Raw genomic sequence first — 20,065 nt, forward strand, 5'->3', positions numbered from 1 at the left:
AAGGAACACAGCCCCACCCATTAACAGAAAACTGGATTACAGGTTTACTGAGCATGGCCTTACCCACCAGAGCAAGACCCAATTTCCCCCCACAGCCAGTCCCTTTCATCAGAAGCCTGCACAAGCCTTTTATTCTCATCCATCAGAGGGCAGAATGAAAACCACAATCACAGAAAACTAACCAAACTGATCACATCGACCACAGCCTTGTCTAACTCAATGAAAACTATGAGCCATGCCATGCTCATAGTTTCATGGCTCATAGTTTCATGGCTCATAGCCATGCCATGCCACCCAAGGTGGACAGGTCACGATGGAGAGTTCTGACAATACACGGTCCACTGGAGAAGGGAACGGTAAACTACTTCAGCATTCTTGCCTTGAGAAGCCCATGAACAGTATGAAAAGGCGTAAAGATAGTAGGACACTGAAAGATGAACTCCCCAGATCAGTAGGTGCCCAGTAAACTGGAGAAGAGCAAAGAAACAGCTCTAGAAGGAATGAAGAGGCTGAGCCAAAGTGGAAACAACGCCCAGTTGTGGCTGTGTCTGGTGGTGAAAAGAAAGCCCAGCGCTGTAAAGAACAACATTGCATAGGAACCTGGAATGTTAGGTCGATGATCAAGGTAAACTCAGTTCAGTTGCTCAGTCGCATATGACTCTTTGCAACATCATGGACTGCAGCAAGCCAGGCTTCCCGGTCCATCACCAACTCCCGGTGCTTACTCAAACTCATGTCCATCGAGTCGGTGATACCACCCAACCACCTCATCCTCGGTCGTCCCCTTCTCCTCCCGCCTTCAATTGTTCCCAGCATCAGGGTCTTTTCCAATGAGTCAGTTCTTCACATCAGGTGGCCAAAGTATTGGAGTTTCAGCTGCACCATCAGTCCTTCCAGTGAATATTCAAGAATGATCTCCTTTAGGATGGACTGATTGGATCTCCCTGCTGTCCAAGAGACTCTCAAGAGCCTTCTCCAACACCACAGTTCAAAAGCATCAATTCTTCAGCGCTCAGCTTTCTTTACAGTCCAACTCTCACATCCGTACATGACTACGGGAAAACCCATAGCTTTGACTAGATGGACCTTTGTTGGCAAGGCAAATTGGAAGTGGTCAAACAGGAGATGGCAAGAGTGAACATAATATTATAGTAAGCAGTGAACTAAAATGGACTGTAATCGGCAATTTTAATTCAGATGACTATCTACTACTGTGGTCAAGAATCCCTTAGAAGAAATGAAGTAGCCCTCCTAGTCAACAAAAGAGTACGATGCAGTACTTGCGTGCTACCTCAAAAACAACAGAATGATCTGTTTGTTTCCAAGGCAAACCATTCAACATCACAGTAATCCAATAATGCCGAAGAAGTTGAAGTTGAAAGGTTCTATGAAGACCTAAAGGAGAAGACGATGGCACCCCACTCCAGTACTCTTGCCTGGAAAATCCCATGGACGGAGGAGCCTGCTAGGCTGCGGTCCATGGGGCCGCTGAGAGTCGGACACGACTGAGCGACTTCACTTTCACTTGTCACTTTCATGCATTGGAAAAGGCAATGGCAACCCACTCCAGTGTTCTTGCCTGGAGAATCCCAGGGACGGGGGAGCCTGGTGGGCTGCCGTCTATGGGGTCCCACAGAGTCGGACACGACTGAAGTGACTTAGCATAGCATAGCATGAAGACCTAACCATTCAACATCACAGTAATCCAAGTCTATGCCCCAACCACTAGTGCCAAAGAAGCTGAATTTGAATGGTTCTATGCAGACCTATAAGACCTAGAACTAACACCCAAAAAAGATATCCTTTCATCACAGGGGAATGGAATGCAAAAGTAGGAAGTCAGGAGATACCTGATCTAACAGGCAAGTTTGGCCTTGGAGTACAAAATGAAGGGCAAAGGTTAACAGAGTTTTGCCAAGAGAATACACTGGTCATAGCAAACACCGTCTTCCAACAACACAAGAGAAGACTCTACACATGGACATCACCAGGTGGTCAACACCGAAATCAGACTGATTATATTCTTTGGAGCCAAAAATACAGAAGCTCTATACAGTCAGCAAAAACAAGATCAGGAGCTGACTGTGGCTCAGATCATGAACTCCTTATTGCCAAATTCAGACTTAAATTGAAGAAAGTAGGGAAAACCACTAGTCCATTCAGGTATGACCTAAATCAAATCCCTTACGATTATACAGTGGAAGTGACAAATAGATTCAAGGGATCAGATCTGATAGAGTGCCTGAAGAACTATGGACGGAAGTTGGTGATATTGTAGAGGAGGCAGTGATCAAAACCATCCCCAAGAAAAAAGAAATGCAAAAAGGCAAAATGCTTGTCTGAGGAGGCCTTACAAATAGCTGAGAAAAGAAAAGCAAAAAGCAAAGAGAAAAAGGAAAAATGTACCCATCTGAATGCAGAGTTCCACAGAATAACAAGGAAAGATAAGTAAGCCTTCCTCAGCGATCAATGCACAGAAATAGAGGAAAAAATAAAATGGGAAAGACTAGAGCTCTCTTCAAGAAAATTAGAGATACCAAGGGAACATTTCATGCAAAGATGGGTACAATAAAGGACAGAAATGGTATGGACCTAACAAGCAGAAGAGATTAAGAAGAGATGGCAAGAATACACAGAACTGACCTTAATGACCCAGATAACCACAATGGTATGATCACTCATCTACAGCCAGACATCCTGGAGTGTGAAGTCAAGTGGGCCTTACAAAGCATCACTACAAACAAAGCTAGTGGAGATGACAGAATTCCAGTTGAGCTATTTCAAATTCTAAAAGATGATGCTGTGAAAGCGCTGCACTCATTATGCCAGCAAATTTGGAAAACTCAGCAGTGGCCACAGGACTGGAAAAGGTCAGTGTTCATTCCAATCCCAAAGAAGGGCGATACCAAAGAATGTTCCAACTACCACACAATTTCACTCATTTCACATGCTAGCAAAGTAATGCTCAAAATTCTCCAAGCTAGGCTTCAACAGTACGTGAACAGAGAACTTCCAGATGTTCACGCTGGATTAAGAAAAAGCAGAGGAACCAGAGATCAAATTGACAACGTCCATCGATCATGGGAAATGCAAGGGAATTCCAGAAGAACATCTATGTCTGCTTCATTGACTACAATAAAGTCTTCAACTGTGTGGATCACAGCAAATTGTGGAAAATTCTTAAAAGACAGTAATACCAGACCACCTACTGCCTCCTGCGAAACCTGTATGCAGGTCAAGAAGCAACAGTGAGAACCAGACATGGAACAGACTGGTTCCAAATTGGGAAAGGAGTACATCAAGGCTGTATACTGTCACCCTGCTTATTTAACTTACATACAGAGTATATCATGCAAAATGCTGGCTGGATGAAGCACAAGCTGGAATTAAGAAATATCAATAACCTCAGCTCGGCAGATGACACCACCCTTATGGCAGAAAACAAAGAGGAACCAAAGTGCCTCTTCATGAAGGTGAAAGAGGAGTGAAAAAGCTGGCTTAAAACTCAACATTCAAAAAATGAAGATCATGGCATCCGGTCCCATCACATCATGGCAAATAGATGGGAAAATAATGTAAACAGTGACAGACTTTATTTTCCTGGGCTCCAAAATCACTGCAGAAGGTGACTGCAGCCATGAAATTAAAACCCAGATAGCGTATTAAAACGCAGAGGCACTACCTTGCTGACCAAGACCCATACAGTCAAAGCTAGTTGTTCCAAGAGTCACGTGTGGATGTGAGAGTTGGACCAGAAAGAAGGCTGAGTGCCGATACTTTCGAACTGTGATGTTGAAAAAGATTCGAGAGTCCCTTGGAGTGCAAGGAGATCAAACTAGTCAATTCTGAAGAAAATCAATCCTAAATATTCATTAGAAGGATTGATACTGAAGCTGAAGCTCCAATATTTTGGTCGCGTGACGCAAAGAGCCAACTCACTGGAAAAGACCTTGCTGCTGGGAAAGACTGAAGGCAGGAGATGGGGACGACAGAGGAGTGGCTGGCTAGATGGCATCACCGATTCATCACCGACATGAATTTGAGCAAACTCTGGGAGATGGTGAAGGACAGGGAAGCCTGGCGTGCTGCAGTCCATGGGGTTGAAAGAGTCGGACACGACTGAGCGACTGAACAACAGCACCTTGAAAGCTTCTAACACATGATGCATTATTGTAATCATCTTTGTTTGTTGATGTTGTTTAGTTGCTCAGTCCTGTCTCACTCCTTGTGAACAGAGACCATAGCCCTCCAAGCACCTCTGTCCATGGGATTCGCCAGGCAAGAATACTGGAATGGGTAGCCATTTCCTGCTCCAGGGGATCTTCCCAACCCAGGGACTGACCTGGCATCTCATGCATTGGCAGGCTTCTTTACCACTGAGTCATCTGGGAAGCCCAATATGACCCTCATCTCCCGGCTTAAGTGCTCAGCCAATCAGATCCTCTCTCCCCTAAGAACTGAAGGGAGTGTGCTGGTATTCTGCTGGTCACCTGAACTGCAAGAGGCAAAATGTAGGGATGTCACACTCTGCCATGACTGGACAAGAGTTCTAGTACTGGCCCACAAGACAGTCTCAAAAACGGAAATTGTCAGGCAGCCTCTTAAGGGTCTACAGGAGTGGCCCCATCAAATGACGCCCCTCCCCCAAGAAAAGCAAAGGCACAGGAGTCACTGAAGCACAGTGAGGTCTAAATTCCCAAAATTCCTTCCCCAAATTCTGGACCTTCTGTACAGGAGACACCAGCATTAGCCAGCAGTGACCTGCTCTTGTGACATGGGCTTCTAGGAAGTGGCCCTGAGTCATAATGGACAAAGATAAAGGAAATCTTCTGAGTGGCATTATGAGCCAAACATGCAACATTCAGGTCTGCTGGCCATTTCCTCTACAGCCAAGAATTTAGGCAACAAACCAATGCCTGTGATTTTTCCCCGTCCGTGAATTTACTTCACTATCCCTCTGATCGTCAAAATATACTCTGATTCAGAAACCATTTAGAAAACACTTAATGTGTCTTCCTCTTTTCCTCCTTTCTAATTCGATTTTTAGCCAGTTGTCTGGTTTTCCCCTCAATATTATGTCATATAAGCAGGGTATCATTGTTTATCATTCAATTTAGTTCACAGAGTGCTGGAGGACAGGTAGGGGACACCCCATGGACCTCAAGGAAACTGGACAGAGCAGTACAGCTTAGACTCTGAGGAGCGCTGACTCTGAAGTTAGACCTAAATTAAAAATCCCAGGTCTTCCCAGTATCAAGCTGTGCGACTTCCGTCTGGTTATTCAACCACTCTGGGCCTCACTTTTTGTGAGAACTATTTAAATAAGTATGTATGTAAAGTTCTGAAACCAGAGCCAGGCACATAATAAGCACTTTATTATAATGGATATCTGCCACCATCATCATCAAGGTTTGCAATGAGGAGTCTACAATGAGGGAGAGCTACAGCACATCTTTAAGTGCAAACGATGCTATTAAGCAGTATGGCAAAATCTGGGGTGATAACTCAGTGTTTGCATAGCTCATACCCTCCTCACTTCTGAAAAATTTCCTGTTTCCTAAGGCAACCTGTCGGGAAGGGGCCATCTTCTAGCAAGTGTAGGAAGCAAAGACAGCTAATTTACAGAAAAAAAAATGATGATGATCCACAAAATAAAATGGGAGAGAAGAGAGGGCTGAGGGCTGGAGACGAGAGTGGAGGGAGGTAAGGGGAGATAAAGACAGAAAGAGAAAAATCTTGGTTTTCAACCACTTTCCAGTTCCTGGTTCCACTGCAACCTATAAGCACTGACTGCCTTTTCTGCCCTCCATTGTTGTTCAGTTGATAAGTCATGTCCTACTCTTTTGCAATCCCGTGGACTGGAGTCTGCCAGGCTCCTGTGTTCATGGGATTTCCCAGGCAAGAATATTGGAGTGGGCTGCCATTTCCTTCTCCAAGGGATCTTCCTGACCCACGGATCGAACCCGCCATCTCCTGCACTGCAAATGGGTTCTTTACCACTGAGCCACCAGGGAAGCCCTTTTTGCCTTTCACCAATAAATTCTCCACTTTTTATTAAGCTGTGACCAACATTTGTAAAAGTCTAACACAAGTCTTGGGAAAGTTTTCATCAACAACAACAAAAAAAGCTTAGAAGAGGACAAGTTACCTATACCCATTAGTACACAAAAACTAAGACAATATTGCAGATACAAATAACCACAAATTTCAGTATCCTCAATCCACTCTACATCTAATGCATTAATTTACAGATGAGGCTCAGGCCTTGTTGTTTCAAAAGCTCTACAGGTGTTATTAGCTCTACAGCTGAGACTCACCCTTACACTTAACCATATGAACACCCTTTACCTAGTATCAGGTTCTCTGTATAAACTAGCATAGTGCATAAAACGTATTAACATACTTTTCACTGGGAATTAAGTAATTTTTGAAACAGCTGGAGAGAAAATGACAGGCACTATTCAAACCAAAACAATTTACCTTTAGATCAGAGCCATGAATACGTTCTTTTGCCGATGTTCACCAAACCAGCCAGGTAACCCGCCAACATCCCTTCCCCCAATACACCCCACTCCCAAATTCCGTAATAAACATACACACTGAATCTTTTGCCAAATTCCACTTTCTTATTCTGAAAAAGTAACGCTAACAACACACGTCTATGTTGTGCAAACTGATCGCAGTTAAAAGTTTCTATTCATCCGTTCTTTTAAGACTATTTATTTTTTAATCAGATTTCCGTCCTTAAGGATCTTATTTATGCCGTCAGTAACTCAACAATCCATAAAAAAAAAAAAATTTGGCTCGTTTATCACAATTCTGTTTCAGTTAGGGCTTTGAAGGTTATCAGCTTCGGGGGGAAAAAAAAAAAAAATATATATATATATATATCTTTTCCATTCTAACCGCAACACAGCCCATTTCAAACCTCTACTCTACAATACAAGCGTATCAACAATAAAGTTATGACCTTGTTCTCATGACAACACAGACTTTGCGGAGTTCTTACCCATAGTACTAAGAAAAACACCAACGTTTAAGGCCGATGACGAAAGGCAGGATTCCCAAAAGACGACGCTCCTCTCCAAGACGTGCAAGGAGCACTGGTGGGAGGAAGGGGCCTTTCTCGTGACAGATCGTCCTGAACAGCAGCATCACCCCAAGGAGAGGGAGAATTCTAAAAGCAACTTCACGTTTCCGAAAACAGCCTCCCACTCAAGTGAGTGGCCCGGAGACTGAGGAATCGCCAGACACGTACACCCCTCGCGAAGGTGGAAAAGCAAACCCTACTCCCGACTTCATCCCTTAAAATAAATGGGGGAAGTTGGGTCCCCACGAGCCCCTGGCGGGAGCGGCCGCGGCCCCTCGCGCCAGGTGTGCGTACCCCCGACGGACCCCACGGGTCGGCTCACCCTGGGCCCCAGGGCCCGCCACCCCTGCGCGGCCCGCGCGTCCTCCGCCGCCGAGCGCTCCCCCCACGGCCGCGCGGGCGCCTGCTCGGACGCCGGCCAGGCTCGGGGCTCCGGGCTCCGCCAACCGCTCCCCGCGAAACAAGAAGGTGGCAGCCGGCGACGTTGCGGTTTCCCCGCCTCCCCTCCCCTCCCCTCCCCCCCCCCCCCCCCGCGGCCTCCGCTCTCCACTCCCGCGCCCCCGCTTACCCTCAACTCCTCGAAATCCGCCATTTTATACCACCCGCGGGCGCCGCCGCCACTGCCGCCACAGCACCCCCGCCCGCTACCGCCAACAACGCCGCCGCCACCACGGCCGCCGCCGCCGCCTCCAGCACCATCCTGCACTGGGGGCCGCTAAAGACGCCGCGGCCGCCGCCGCCGCTGCCGCCGCCGCCGAGCCCGTCACGTGATGAGCGCTGGAGCCCCGCCCACCGGCGAGCGCGGCCCCGCCCATCCAACCCACAGCCTTCCGCCCGCGTCTTCCGCCCGCGCCGCGCTGTCCTCGCCCGCTGGTCCCCGCCCTCTCCCGCGGCCTGCCCGCCTTCCCGCACGCCTTCCGGCCAAGCCGGGCCGGTCGTCGTGCAGCCCTCTGCCCCCGGTCCCCGGCGTGGATGCCAGGCACCAGTTCCTGAAGCGCTGTGGAGACTGCAGCGTTACCGGAGGGCCTGGGCGGAGGGAGTGACGGAGAAGAGGAGGTGGCCTGGGACTCGTGACTGGAACATTTCGGGAAAATTCTTACGGGGCCCTTCTACACGGTGGCTGTGGACAGAGAGGTCCACCCAAAATAAAGGCATCCCCTGGGTTAGTTGCGGCGGAACAACCTAAACGTGGATGTTGGATAAGCTATTGTTCCCATCTCATGGTGCAGGGTTGGTAAGACCTCTTTGGGTTGCCAATAGCCTCAAAGTGCTAACATGGCTAGTTCTTTCTGACTTTGAAGGGCGACTGAAAGTCAAGGATTGCAGAGTTGAGCGGGTTGGGGGAGGGTAGTTGGAGAAGTGAAATAGGAGCGCGCCCAGAAGGGCCCTGATAGAGAGGGGTCAGGGAAATCAGATAGGTGGGAAAGATGAAATGCCAGAGGCAGATAGAGAGGGGTCAGGGAAATCAGATAGGTGGGAAAGATGAAATGCCAGAGGCAGAGATGATGGAAGTTTCACCTCACCCTTGAAGTGCTGACCAAGGATGAGACAAGGTGCTGAGTCAAGCTGGTCAGAAATTCGCTGGACCAAATCTGGGATTCAGATTTCCTTGAAGAGGTGGATGAAGCCCATTTCAGACACCTAATGTTGACCCCTGGACCAAAAATAGTTTTCCAGTCTGACTTTTCACCTAATTGCTGCTCATCTTTCAGATCTCAGTTTAAGTATCACTCTTTCAGAAAGACCTCTTAAACCCACATGGCGCTTGTGCTGTTCTTAGTCGTTCAGTCGTGTCCGACTCTGCGACCCCTATGGACGGTAGCCCCGCAGGCTCCTCTATCCATAGGGCTTCTCCAGGCCAGAGTACTGGAGTGGGTTGTCATGGCTCCGCCAAGGGATCTTCCCAACCCAGGGATCGAGCCCTGGTCTCGCGCATTGTGGGCGGGTTCTTTACCACCTGAGCTGCCGGCGCCATTTTCTTTCAGATCCCTCTCTGACGGCTCATAGGACCGGAACCTTTCCCTCCTGATGTTTTTACATGATAATTGTGTAGGTCCCTGTGTAATTATTATATAAATAATTATTGTTTACCTTTTTTCCTTTAAAATGTTTTTAAACCCACGGGGGAACCTGGTGGGCGGCCGTCTAATGGGGTCACACAGAGTCGGACACTACTGAAGCGACTTAGCAGCAGCAGCAGACTAATAACTGACAGATGCCTGAAAAATTGTTGTCCTCCTATTTGTTTAGTGAGTAAAAGAATGAACAGTATCAGACTAGCTGCTGCTAAGTCGCTTCAGTCATGTCCAACTCTGTGCGACCCCATAGACCGCAGCCCACCAGGCTCCCCAGTCGAAACTAAGTCAAACTGAGACCACAAAAATCAATGGTGGAATTCTGGCTTTCTACCATTGATTTTTGTGGTCTCAATTTGACTTAGTTTTTATTTTGGCTTATTCATCTTAGGCCTTGATTTCCACCTCAGAGTTTAACATTGTTCAACAGACATTTAAGTGAAGGCCTATGTGGTCTAGGAGGTTTAGAGGAATATATGAATAGAATACAATACAGCCCTTCCACCAAGGCACTTAAAACCCACAAGAGGCACTGACACGCAAAACCAAGAAAAGCCACGCTACAATTACTGAAGTGTTCATTGTAGGGTTGGGTAGCTTTGCCTGCAAAAGAGTCTAGATGCTGTCTTAGACTGGCCTAAACCACTACTTGGTCTCACCAGGCCAGATTACTAGTTGGGCGTCTTTCCTAAACTATGCTCCCTAATATTCATTCAATATTTGTTTAAAGGAAAGGCTGAATGGTAATGGGTAAAAAGCAAATCTCTTTTTACTGTCATAAACAATTTAGCTCTGATCCAAATTTGTAAATCCTACTCATCAAAAGAAATCTCTGCACTTGGTTGGATATAACTTCTTTGTAGTGTGACATAATACATCCATGGATGAGACTTGAGGAAGGAGGTAAGTACCAAAGTCTCACTGTAGGCCACATACCTAACTACCACACCTGCCATATGTAGAACTGTTCCCCTAGAGGAATTCCATTTAATACAATTTTCTCCTCATTACATTTTTAAGTGATTAAATATGTTAACACTGTTTATGGATTGAGGTTCTAGGCAGTTACCTGGCTGGACCACCCCCTTTATCTAGCTCCCATTAAAAACATAAGTATTATAATTAAAGTTTCCTAAGTTTATACTACACAGACTCAAAAGTCTCACAAGTAGCTTTTCCACATATTAGCTGTCTTAACTATGGCAAAGTCTCAATTCCGTTTTTCTAATCTATTCCAGACCTCAGGATGTTGAAGAATTAAGTGAGATCAGGAATTTTACTATACTTTATAAACTTACCTTTGATAGGTGATTGTTTTTGTATTTAAACAGCTGATAAGCACACACCAAAAGTATTAAGCACTTAATATCTATATGATATATTCTAGTACTTTAGAAAAGAAGATTCTTTTCTAGTTGGATGATGCATGAGATACTGAATTTACTTTCCAAGCACCTGTCTTAATCCTTTCCCTGCCTGTCTGTACATCCATCAGTCTCTTGATCTCAGTATCTCTCATTTGGTTTCCATTGACTTCTTCATTTTTCCCTGTATCTGTATTCAAGGCTCCTACATAGTTTCAAGCCACCTTTCTTTGCCAAGCGCACATCTATTTTAATCAGATTTCTTCACATCTTTTGCATTCTGCCTTAGCCTTTACTGAACAGTATGAAAAGAAAATGAACAATGAATTTATATTTTATATTCCCATTTTTAACACAAAATTTGAAAGCATAACACGATAAATATACTTTCCAACAAGGTTCAGCAATTATTAATATTTGAACAATTTTTATTAAGGTATAGATAACATAGATAAACCCTCATATCTTAAGTGAACTATTCATTTAGTTTTGAAAAATGTTTATCAAGACACAGCACTTTCATCACCCCAGAAAATTCCCTCCTGCACCAGAAATAACCAATGATCTGATTTCTAATACTGTAGAGAGAATTTTAAAATGAGACTAACTTCTTTATTTATTTTAAAATACTGTCATAACCTCAGTGCCAAAACCAGACAAAAATTAATTATCCTATCTAACATATAAGCAGATTTTACCCCAGTAATGCAAGGATGGTTTTACCCTAGCTTATATGTTAGAGACTTGGTAACTTGGTACAACTCTACAACTGAGAACAAAATTCTGGATTTAGAAAATCATTAGCAAGTGCCAAAAGTAAAGAGTTATCCAGACAAAATCCTAGAAGGCAATATTCCAGACATTTAAACTGAACATTTATCCTGAGGAATTTGACAATCCAAAAGTAAAATCTATAAACTGGGACTTCCCTGGTGGTTCAGTGGTGAATCCACCTGCCAATACGGGAGACAGGAATAGCGGGTTAAATCCCTGCGTCAGGAAGATCCCTCGGAGAAGGAAATGGCAACTCCCACTCCGGCATTCTTGCCTGGAAAATCCCATGGACAGAGGAGCCTGGCGAGCTGCAGTCCATGGGATTGCAGAGTCAGACACGACTTAGCAACTAAACAACAAACTGAAATATAACTTGCAAAGTCCAATAAACAACCCCGATATTTAATACAAGACCCCACAGAGTAAAAATAAACCGGAAATGTCAGCACGTCCACAAATTGCATTCAGTTTTTCTACTAATCAGTAAATCTCACTCCTTGAATATTGAAAAATAGGTCCAGGATGGTACTCTACATACACTGGGCAGAAACAAAAATTCTCTCCAGGTAAAGATCTTATCACCCCAAACCTCAAATTAACCTACAGATAATTTTCCAAGTTAAATGACCAACACGTAATCAAAAATCAGAAAAAGACTGCAATAAAAACATGCTTACACAAGTAAGTAAATTAACAAGCAAACCTTGAAAAAAATTATAGATACTATAGAATTAAGAAGTTAAAGACTTCAATGGATAGGTTTAATAGTATATTACACACAATTTAAAAGAATAACTGGAACATGTTAGAAGACTAGAATGAAGCTAAGGGAAACAAAAAGATGGAAAATGTGTAAGAAAATGTTAGACATAAATTTGTGACAGAAAAGATAATGTTGAAAAAGTCTACCAAATGTTTTCATTGGAGTCCTCAAAGAGCAAAAAACCAAAATGAGGCAGAAGCAATATATGACAAGATAAAATTGGAGATTTTCAGACTGATTAAAAAAAAACCCACTGTGGGTAAAGTGTTAACAAAACCCTTTTCCTTTCCGCATGAAAACTTGACCTTCAGTTAATTTTCTAGCTCTTTTCACCTGGAAACATAATAGAGGTTTATGAGAAAAATGACCTCTGATTAGTAAATTGCCTCTGGACCAGGAAGAACTATAAATGGTCTACATTTATAGACCTGATGCAGCTACCATATTAAGGACTTAATGAGTTCAGTTCACCAGCAAAACACAGCAATTTTAAAGGTGTATGCACTTAAATGACATGTCCTTAATATATCATACAGAACTACAATGAGAAGTAAAACAAAACCCCACAAGTATAGTGAAGCATTTTACCATACTATCTCAGTAATTGATACAAAAAGCAAACAAAATCATTAAAGATACAGATTTTTGGAACTGCATAATTAACAAATCTGACTCGGTCACTACAAATAATGTGCGTGCATGCTCAGCTGCTTCAGTCGTGTCCGACTCTGCCACCCCATGGACTGTAGCCCCACCCCCACCCCCACACCCCGGCTCCTCTGTCCATGGGATTCTCCAGGCAAGACTACTGGAGTGGGTTACCATGCCCTCCTACAGGTGATCTTCCCAACCCAGTGATCGAATCAGCATCTCCCGCATTAACAGGCGGATTCTTTACCTATTAAGCCACCTGGTAAATCTCCCACAAAGCACGTACACTCAGACCCTTCTTTCCCTCCTCTGAGAAAATGGATTGAGAGAAGAATGTGCCTTTCTCGCTTTCAAGTAAGCCACATGCCTTGTGTGCAGCTTTATCAGAAGAATTTCATATGATTAATAAAAGACGGATGACTGTTTTTTCCTAAAGTCACCAGGAGAAATCCTTGTCCAAACACTGCAGTAGCTCCCTGCCAGGTGGGGTGCGCTGATTTGTCCCCAGGTCCCAGTTCTGATCAGACTCAACCATATCTGTCTGAGGTGGGCCTGTGAGAAGACCCAGAATGGGACTTGCAGAAAATGCATTATTTTAAATACATATGGAACATTTACCAACGTTGAGCATGATAGGGGAAGCCTTCTACAATTTAAAAAATTGTGATAAAATATACACAACCTAAAATTTACCATCTTAAACCCTTTCAAGTGTACAATACAGTGCCATTAAGTATAGTCACATTTTGTACAACCATCACCACCGTTCATCTCCTGAACTCCTTTCACCTTGCTAAACTGAAGCGCTATACTCACTAAGCAGTAACTCCCTATTCTCTTCTTCCCCCCAACCCCTGACAAACACCATTCTGCTTTCTCCTTAACTTTACTCTGCTGCTGAGTCGCTTCAGTCGTGTCTGACTCTGTGCGACCCCAGAGACGGCAGTCCACCAGGCTCCCCCGTCCCTGGGATTCTCCAGGCAAGAACACTGGAGTGGGTTGCCATTTCCTTCTCCAATGCATGAAAGTGAAAAGTGAAAGTGAAGTTGCTCAGTCGTGGCCGACTCCTAGCGACCCCATGGACTGCAGCCTGCAAGGCTCCTCCGTCCATGGGATTTTTCAGGCAAGAGTACTGGAGTGGGGTGCCATTGCCTTCTCTGTGGAATGTCCTACTTAAGTAGAATAACACATAAAACATATCCACCTTTTTTTTTTTGGTATAGGAAAATTTATTACTATCGTGCTTTCATCATCAAAATTTATGATCTTGGTCTTTCCTTCTTACCTTTGTATAAAGCCAAAAGAGAGACATTGGCTACTTTGACAACCTTAAAGTGGACTCCAGGAATGTCACCAACAGCATGACCTTTGCGACCAAATCCAGCAACCAGAACTTCATCATTTTCCTCAATAAAATTCAAGCAACCATCATTGGGTACCAAAGCAGTGATTTTTTTGCCATTCTTGATTAGCTGAACCCTGACACACTTCCTGATGGCAGAATTTGGCTGTTTGGCTTCAACTCCTACTTTTTCCAGCACAATTCCCTTGGCGTGAGAAGCGCCGCCAAAAGGGTTGGCCTTCAGGGCTGTGCCCAGATGGGCTTTCTTGTACTGCTTATCATGCCACTTCTGGTCTCGTTGGTGGCTTCGGAGCTTCCTGGCAGTACGAAGACCGCGACACTTGCCCATCCTGCCGGCGCCACGGGCCTGAGCGAAAGAGCAAAACATATCCACCTTGACTTGATTCTAGGTACCTCATATAAATGGAATTACATGGTATGTGTCTTTTTGTGACTGGCTCATCCATAATGTAGCATATGGCAAAATATTCCACCTTAACTTTACTCTAGGTACCTCATATAAATGGAATTACATGGTATGTGTCTTTTTGTGACTGGCTCATTCATAATGTAGCATATGGCAAAATTTTCTTCTCTTTTAAGGCTGAATAATATTCCATTGTATGTGTATACCATATTTTGTTTATCCGTTTATCTGTCCATGAACAATTAGGTTGTATCTTAATCAGATTGGGTTAATGAAACGACATACCACAGACTGTGTGGCTCAAACAGTTAACATTTATTTCTCATAGTTCTGGAGGCTGGGACATACAAGATCAAGGTGCTAGCATTTGGTGTCTGATGAGGCTCCCCTTCCTGGTTTGCATTTGACCATCTTCTTACTATTTCCATAAGTGATGGGGAGAGAGATCTCTGGTTTCTTGATCTTATAAGGGCATTAATCCAATCCTAGGGCTTCCATCTTCATGACCTCCACCAAACCTAATTACTGCCCAGAGGCCCCACCTCCAAATAGCATCACAATGGGGATTGAAGCATCAACAAATGGGTTTTTGAGGGACACAGACATTGAGTCAATAGTAGGTTGGTTCCACTTTTTATTGTGACTAATGCGAACAAATCTCTCTCCTAAATCCTGCTTTCAATATTGGGGTGTATATACCCAGGAGTGAAATTAGTGGATCATATGGTAATTTTATTTTTTGAGGAGTTGTCATGTTTTCCAAAGCAGCTGTGCCATTTTACATTCTTGCCAGCAGTGTGCAATGGTTCCAACTTCTCCACATGCTCATCCACCCTTGTTATATTCTGGTGTTTAATACTATCCATCATAATAGGTATCAGATGATATCTCCTTGTTGTTTGATTTGCAATTCCCTAGAACATTTCATGCAAAGATGAGCTCGATAAAGGACAGAAATGGTATGGACCTAACAGAAGCAGAAGATATTAAGAAGAGGTGGCAAGAATACACAGAAGAACTATACAACAAAGATCTTCACGACCCAGATAATCATGATGGTGTGATCACTGACCTAGAGCCAGACATCCTGGAATGTGAAGTCAAGTGGGCCTTAGAAAGCATCACTACGAACAAAGCTAGTGGAGGTGATGGAATTCCAGTGGAGCTATTCCAAATCCTGAAAGATGATGCTGTGAAAGTGCTGCACTCAATATGGCAGCACATTTGGAAAACTCAGCAGTGGCCACAGGACTGGAAAAGGTCAGTTTTCATTCCAATCCCAAAGAAAGGCAATGCCAAAGAATGCTCAAACTACCGCACAATTGCACTCATCTCACACGCTAGTAAAAGTAATGCTCAAAATTCTCCAAGCCAGGCTTCAGCAATATGTGAACCGTGAACTTCCTGATGTTCAAGCTGGTTTTAGAAAAGGCAGAGGAACCAGAGATCAAATTGCCAACATCTGCTGGATCATAGAAAAAGCAAGAAAGTTCCAGAAAAACATCTATTTCTGCTTTATTGACTATGCCAAAGCCTTTGACTGTGTGGCTCACAATAAACTGGAAAATTCTGAAAGAGATGGGAATACCAGACCACCTGATCTGCCTCTTGAGAAATCTGTATGCAGGTCAGGAAGCAACAGTTAGAACTGGACTGTTAGAACAGTTAGAACAACAGACTGGTTCCAAATAGGAATAGGAGTTCGTCAAGGCTGCATATTGTCACCCTGTTTATTTAACTTACATGCAGAGTACATCATGAGAAACGCTGGATTGGAAGAAACAAGCTGGAATCAAGATTGCCGGGAGAAATATCAATCACCTCAGATATGCAGATGACACCACCCTTATGCAGAAAGTGAAGAGGAACTAAAAAGCCTCATGATGAAAGTGAAAGTGGAGAGTGAAAAAGTGGCTTAAAGCTCAACATTCAGAAAATGAAGATCATGGCATCTGGTCCCATCACTTCATGGGAAATAGATGGGGAAACAGTGGAAACAGTGTCAGATTTTATTTTTGGGGGCTCCAAAATCAGTGCAGATGGTGACTGCAGCCATGAAATTAAAAGATGCTTACTCCTTGGAAGAAAAGTTATGACCAACCTAGACAGCATACTGAAAAGCAGAGACATTGCTTTGCCAACAAAGGTCCATCTAGTTAAGGCTATGGTTTTTCCAGTAGTCACGTATGGATGCGAGAGTTGGACTGTGAAGAAGGCTGTGTCAGAGAATTGATGCTTTTGAACTGTGGTGTTGGAGAAGACTCTTGAGAGTCCCTTGGACTGCAAGGAGATCCAACCAGTCCATTCTAGAGGAGATCAGCCCTGGGTGTTCTTTGGAAGGAATGATGCTGAAGCTAAAACTCCAGTACTTTGGCCACCTCATGAGAAGAGTTGACTCATTGGAAAAGACTCTGATGCTGGGAGGGATTGGGGGCAGGAGGAGAAGGGGACAACAGAGGATGAGATGGCTGGATGGCATCACCGACTCGATGGACTTGAGTCTGAGTGAACTCCGGGAGTTGGTGACAGACAGGGAGGCCTGGCGTGGTGCGATTCATGGGGTCGCAAAGAGTTGGACACCACTGAGCGACTGAACTGAATTGAACTGAACTGAATGGTTAGTGATATTGAGCATCTTTTCATGCACTTATTGGCCTTCAGTATAACTTCTTTGGAGAAATGTCTATTCAGTCCTTTGTGCATGCATGCGAAGTCGCTTTAGTCGTGTACGACTCTTTGTGACATATGGACTGTAAGCCTGCCAGGCTGCTCTGTCCATGGGATTCTCCACGCAAGAATACTGGAGTGGGTTGCCATGCCCTCCTCCGGCGGATCTTCCAGACCCAGGGATCGAACCCAGTCTCTTATGTCTCCTGCATTGGCAGGCAGGTTCTTTACCACTAGTGCCACCTGGGAAACCATTCGTTCCTGTACTCATTTTTAAATCAGGTTATTTGGTTTTTTTGTTTCTGAGTTTCAACAAAATTTTAAAGGACCGGAAGCTGCTACAAGTCTCTTTTACTTCTCTATGACAGAGATTGTCTTGAAACAGTGTTTTATCATCTCTCAGGCTCTGATGAGATATAATAAGCCATGATGGGGTCTTCCCCGGTGGTTTAATGGGTTAAGAATCCTCCTTGCAATGCAGGGGACTCAGGTGTGATCCCTGTTCAGGGAACTAAGAGCCCACATATCTAGGAGCAACTAAGCCCCAGCGCTTTGGAGCCTGAGCACAACTGGAGAGCCCATATGCCACAACAACTGAGCCTGCAAGTCTTAACTAGAGAGTCTGTGGACTGCAGCAAAAGATCCACATGATGCAAGGAAGATCCTGAGTGCCCCAGTTAAGGCTGGACGCAGCCAAATAAATAAATAATTAAAAAAAAGAAGCCATAATGACTGTACATACCCTTGATATTATGTGATGAGAATGGCAGTTTACCTCTGTGATCTTCCTCTCAAAACACGCACATGTGTGAGCTAAGTCAAGCTCACTTCAAGTTAAGTCACTTCAGTCGTGTCCGACTCTTTGCTATCCTATTGACTGTAGCCCGCCAGGTTGTTCTGTCCATGGGATGTTCCAGGCAAGAATACTGGAGTGGGTTGCCATGCCCTCCTCCAGGGGATCTTCCCAACTCAGGGATCGAACCCACATCTATTAGGTCTCCTGTGTTGGCAGCTGGGTTCTTGACCACTAGCACCACCTGGGAAGCCCCCCTACACACACAACACACACATCCCCAGTTTAATCATGGGGAAAGTTATCAGGCAAATCTCAGTGAAGGAGCATTCTACAAACCATTTGACCAGTATTCTTTAAAAGCGTCAAGGTCATTGAAAATAAGGAAGTGAGAGAAACTGTCACAGCAAAGAAGAGTCTGAGGAGACACAACAACTAAGCATGATGTGGAAGCAGTCCATATCCCTTTTGGCACCAGGGACTGGTTTCATGGAAAATAATTTCCCCATGAATAGGATGGGGGAGATAGTTTGGGGATGATTTAAGTACATTGCTTTTACGATGATCTGACATGAAGCAGAGCTCAGGCAGTAATGTGAGCAATGGGAAGTTCTGTAAACGCAAAAGAACCAGCTTTGCCCACTACTCACCTGCTGTGCAGCCTGGTTTCTAACAGACCATGGGCCCATACTGGTCCATGTCCCAGGGATTGGGGACCCTTGTAATATGATATTCTGGCTGGATCCTGGTATAGAAAAAGGATAATGTATAAGAACTAAGGAAATCTGAATCAAGTGTGAACTTTAGTACTAACGACTCAGTATCTGTTCATTAGTTGTGACATGCATGTGTGTGTGCCAAGTTGCTTCAGTCATGTCCAGCTCTTTGCAACCCCATGGACTGTAGCCCACCAGGCTCCTCTGTGCATGGGATTCTCCAGGCAAGAATACTGGAGTGGGTTGCCATGCCCTCCTCCAAGGGATTCCCAACCCAGGGATTGAAAGCCTGTCTCTTAAGTCTCCTGCATTAGCAGGTGGGTTCTTTACCACTAGCACCGCCCGGGAAGCCCAGTTGTGACATACATTAACACAAGACGGTAACCACTGCATAGTACAGGAAACTCCACTCAGTGCTCTGTAATAAACTACATGGGCAAAGAATCTGAAAAAGAATGGATATTTGCATATGTGTAACTGAATCACTTTGCTGTAAACCTGAACTAACACAACATTGTAAATCAACTACACTCCAATAGAAGATAAACGTTGACATTTTTAAAAGATGCTAATAATAAAGGAAACTGGAGTATACAGGAGGGAACTGTGTTCTATCTACAGAACTGGAATCTAAAACCTATTTTATTTGTCATAAAAAGATTTCAAAAAAAAAAAAGATTTCAAAATTAAATTTGTCAATGATAGAAAGAGACTGGCTACTGGATTTTTAAAATATAATTTCAACTTTTGAATGATTGAAAAATACAAAATATCTTAAATTGTGTCTGCAAGAATTTGAAGATATTGTCATTAACATGTCTTGACCAGGAAATACAGACAATTCAAACATTAAATCTGACCACAGAAGTCCTCTCAAGCTTTTCATTAAAACTCGTGAAGTTTTCTGTTTGGAAGTTTTAAACAAATTTAAGATTTACATTTTCCTTAATACTTTAGTATTCCATTTTTCTTATAATAAGAAAAAAGTAATGATCTTTTTCACCAAGCTCCATGTGTAGACATTCCTAGACCCCCTCCAGTTTATGAACATGCCTCAGAAATATTATTATTTTTTTTGTGTGCATGATCTGAAAAAGGTTAGGAAGCACTAACTTAGAGAAACTTTTATACATGCACATGTGCACCAGGAGATATGTACAAGAATATTTATTCACTGTAACAGCAAAAAATTAAAAATAACTTGTCTGTCAAGGACAGAATGACTATATGTATTGTAGTGTGTTCCTGCAAAAGAATGCTATGTTTAGAGTATGAAAGAAATGAATAAGCCAGAATTGCATATATGAATATGGACAACCCCCTAAAAAATGCTAAGTGAAAAAATCAAGCTGTAAAAGTTACATACCTTTTATATAAGTTTTGCAAAAGGGGAAAATAATGCT

General features: G+C 43.8%; 1 protein-coding gene and 1 pseudogene across 21 annotated transcripts in view; both read right to left on the reverse strand.

Moving 5' to 3' along the window:
* Positions 1-7,862, reverse strand: part of PIAS2 (protein inhibitor of activated STAT 2) — a 103,993-nt gene extending 96,131 nt beyond the window's left edge. For 12 of the 20 annotated variants that reach the window (XM_086373381.1, XM_086373380.1, XM_086373390.1 and 9 more), the window contains exon 1: positions 7,659-7,862. In XM_086373381.1, the coding sequence (XP_086229507.1) occupies positions 7,659-7,682 (24 nt within the window). In that variant the 5' untranslated portion in view covers positions 7,683-7,862. Of the gene's footprint in view, positions 1-7,009; positions 7,568-7,658 lie in introns of those variants that run through there. The other 8 variants (XM_086373388.1, XM_086373378.1, XM_086373374.1 and 5 more) reach the window with 6 other exon arrangements.
* Positions 7,863-13,922: 6,060 nt separating this feature from the next.
* On the reverse strand, positions 13,923-15,041 carry LOC147346222 (small ribosomal subunit protein uS12 pseudogene; annotated as a pseudogene). The gene has a single exon (XR_015154031.1). The product of XR_015154031.1 is annotated as a small ribosomal subunit protein uS12 pseudogene (transcript).
* Positions 15,042-20,065: the final 5,024 nt, after the last annotated feature.

Source organism: Bos grunniens, chromosome 24 (assembly GCF_055505025.1).
Source record: "Bos grunniens cultivar Pamir isolate PY7600 chromosome 24, Bosgru_T2T1.0, whole genome shotgun sequence".
Taxonomy (NCBI): Eukaryota; Metazoa; Chordata; class Mammalia; order Artiodactyla; family Bovidae; genus Bos; species Bos grunniens.